Source organism: Echinops telfairi, unplaced genomic scaffold (assembly GCF_000313985.2).
Source record: "Echinops telfairi isolate 266 unplaced genomic scaffold, ASM31398v2 ScPeMD7_7424;HRSCAF=8462, whole genome shotgun sequence".
Lineage (NCBI taxonomy): Eukaryota > Metazoa > Chordata > Mammalia > Afrosoricida > Tenrecidae > Echinops > Echinops telfairi.
This window is the reverse complement of record NW_022111324.1, coordinates 40,975,630-40,978,568: the sequence shown is the minus strand read 5'-3', so window position 1 is coordinate 40,978,568 and position 2,939 is coordinate 40,975,630. Positions and strand designations below refer to the sequence as shown.

General features: G+C 39.1%; 1 protein-coding gene across 1 annotated transcript in view; it reads right to left on the bottom strand.

Moving 5' to 3' along the window:
* LOC123522586 (complement factor H-related protein 4-like) overlaps positions 1-2,939 on the bottom strand; it is a 128,887-nt gene that overhangs the window by 41,897 nt on the left and 84,051 nt on the right. The window contains exon 11 of the mRNA XM_045298172.1: positions 1,811-1,987. Coding sequence (XP_045154107.1) covers positions 1,811-1,987 — 177 coding nt within the window. The remainder of the gene's footprint in view (positions 1-1,810; positions 1,988-2,939) is intronic.

The following is a 2,939-nucleotide window of genomic DNA, read 5'->3' as shown; positions in this document are numbered from 1 at the left end:
GGTTTATTAAGAGTAGCAAACACAGCAAAGCCAAGCAGTAGAGAAAGAACAGCAGCATTTTGAGCAGCAGAACTGTGAGCCCAGCCATGACCTTGCCAGCCAAGAATAGAGAACTGAGTGATATCAATTATGATTATTTCTGAAAGAGAAGGGTACCTTCAGGCATTAGTCCATGGAGCTGAAAAAACTATAATTCTTTACATGCAGGACAGAGGCCTGCATGTGTCCCTGGCTAGAGCTACCTAACCCTTCTAAGTGGATCCTCAGGCAGCGTGGAGGAAACCAGTAGGGAGGCAGTAACAATGACATTGACAGATCTACAGGAGAAGCACAGGAGAACTTGTGCAGAGGGTTCCCTGAAGACAAGGCAAAGCCAAGGGAGGCCCAGGGCACAGCAGAAGACTTGGGAAGCATGCAGGCTCCTAGCAGCAGCAGAAGTGTAGCCAAAGGCAACAGTAACATGTGCACAGTATCTGTCTTAGGCCACAATATGCCTGGCCAGCAATGCACGAATAGATATTGGTAATTTGAGGAAGGGCAACAATTCTCCTTCAGAATCTGTCCGTATTGGTTGCTGTTTGCTTGGTATAAATACTAATAATGATTCTCATTTTGCCAACACTGTGTCAGTATCTCATGTGCCCAACTCATTGACAGATGAGAGTAGCACCCATGGTAGTTGTATGCGCCTCCTTCTTAGCTGTTTTATGTCTGCTGGTAGTGAGACCTGCCCCCTTTCTGCACATGCAAGCAGACAGACATGTGGACATAAATGACTGCCATTTATGATAAGGTGACCAGATGTCCCGCTTTTGGCATTTTTAAAAAGTCTCGAGTTTTGGAAAGAATGCACAACAAGCTAGGGAACGGTCTATTTGGTCCATATGACCAAATTTTTCATCAAGAATCACCCCTCCCCCCGCCCCCGGTCAATGGTGTCCCGCTTTAAATCTGGTCACCTTAATTTACTAACGTGTCTCTGAAAATGAAAACAAATGCCTGAGATGCTGGATCCAACACACAGTAACTCTGTCTCTCCTTTCTATGGCCCAATACATCCAAAACCCACTCTCAGCTCCGCATCTCTTCAGTCCACGTATCTCACTATATGTAGGCTCTTTGCTTCCTGTCATGACTACCACACGCACAAAAAGAAAACAGAGCCTTTCCAAAATGCAAGTCTATTTGCATCACCGATTTTCTTAATCCCCCTTTCTATCTTTTCATCAAGTATAAAATTGTCCAATGTTATATGTCCTGAAAAGTTGTGGATCATCTTGCTTTTGACTCCTCTCCAGACTTAGCTAATAAAATCACCCACACCTGTAGCAGATTCCTCTCATGCTCAGTTTTTAAAATTTATTTTTATGTTAGAGCATTGCCTATACCATTTCCTTTGCTTAGAAAATTGTACAGCTAATCATTTTAAAGAAGAAAGCAAAAGCAGGCACTCAAATAAAATAGTTGAAGGGATTATGATTAACCAGAATTTGATCATGAGTGTCAACTTTAAATAATTTAAAAATGTGAATGTAAGATTTATTAAAAATACATTTTAATGGAACATGTGTAATGCCTGTTGCCCACAGAAAACATATATTATGCACTCTTTTAAAAACAGAATATTATTTTTGGTCTTCAAACACTATTTCCTCCCAGTTTACATAAAATCAGTTTGGTTTAAATGATCATTCCTGAACAATGTTTCTAGATCATTAAAATCCCACCCTCCACAGAAACTCATACAGATAGACTATAGCATCTGAAAGTTATGAAGATAGAAAGAAAAACAAACCGGTACAGAACTCACCATAGCAGTTAGGTGGATGAGACCAGCCATCCTCACCACATACTACAGAGCCTGTGGTGCTTCCTCCTGTGATTTCATAGCCATCATGGCATTCATAGTCCAGCCGGTCATGAAGTTTGAACCATGTGCCATTATGTTTGGCTCTGGAATTCTCAAATACTGGCATAGCACTAGATTCTATTGTGTGGTAAAATTGAGGTTTTAATTTCATGTTATTTAATGGCAAACCAACTGAATACATTTTATCTCAGAAACAATACATCCTACTTAACTATGAGTCCTTTAAGGTCACCCGAGAGGATTTAAGAATTTCCCTCCTAAATTATGATTACATTAGAAATGCATCTTTATGTTGTCAGCATTCTGTACTTCCCTTAAATCATCTGAAAATAACATTATTTTTAAGTACTTTTTTCTCAGTTCTAATTGTTCTTGTTATTATGTCCCATGAATGTAAAATCAATGGTCAATAGAGTTTAATTCAGCAAACCATAGTAACATTTAACAATTTTAAAATAACAATTTAATGATCATTTGAGATATATATGCTAGAGTAAATTGATAAATGGGATATGAAGATGTCATATGACATTTTCTCTCTCATAAAGGAGTCTTGTAATAGATATTTATCACAATGTAGTGTAAACAAGTTGCTATGAGATCAACTTTTATCATTCCCCCGCTCCCCCAAATCCATAGTAAAAGCACTCCCCCAATTTTTAAATTAAAAGCAATTCTATACTCAAATAGATATACTTCTGAAACACTGCCGAGTCACTTTGCAGGAGCAAGAGGATATATATCACTTAAATGAGCAAATTTTTCTGACCCATGGTCACTGAGTCCTTTCCAACTCTCCTCACACTCTGTAGGGTCCTAAGGCTTTGTAAATCTCTAAGGGAGCAGACAGACTCAGCTTCTCACCTAGAGAGGTGGGTTTGGGTGGCTGCCCTTAGGGTTAGCGCTTTTACACTGAGCCAAATCTCCTACCAGAGCTTCAACTCGTTCATAGAGCACCTTTATAAGTATCGAGCCATTGGAGTAGAAAAAATTTTGATCACGATGAAATTTAATGCTATAAGAATGCTCCTCCCGTACATTACCTCAACAAATAATGAATATTTTTCGA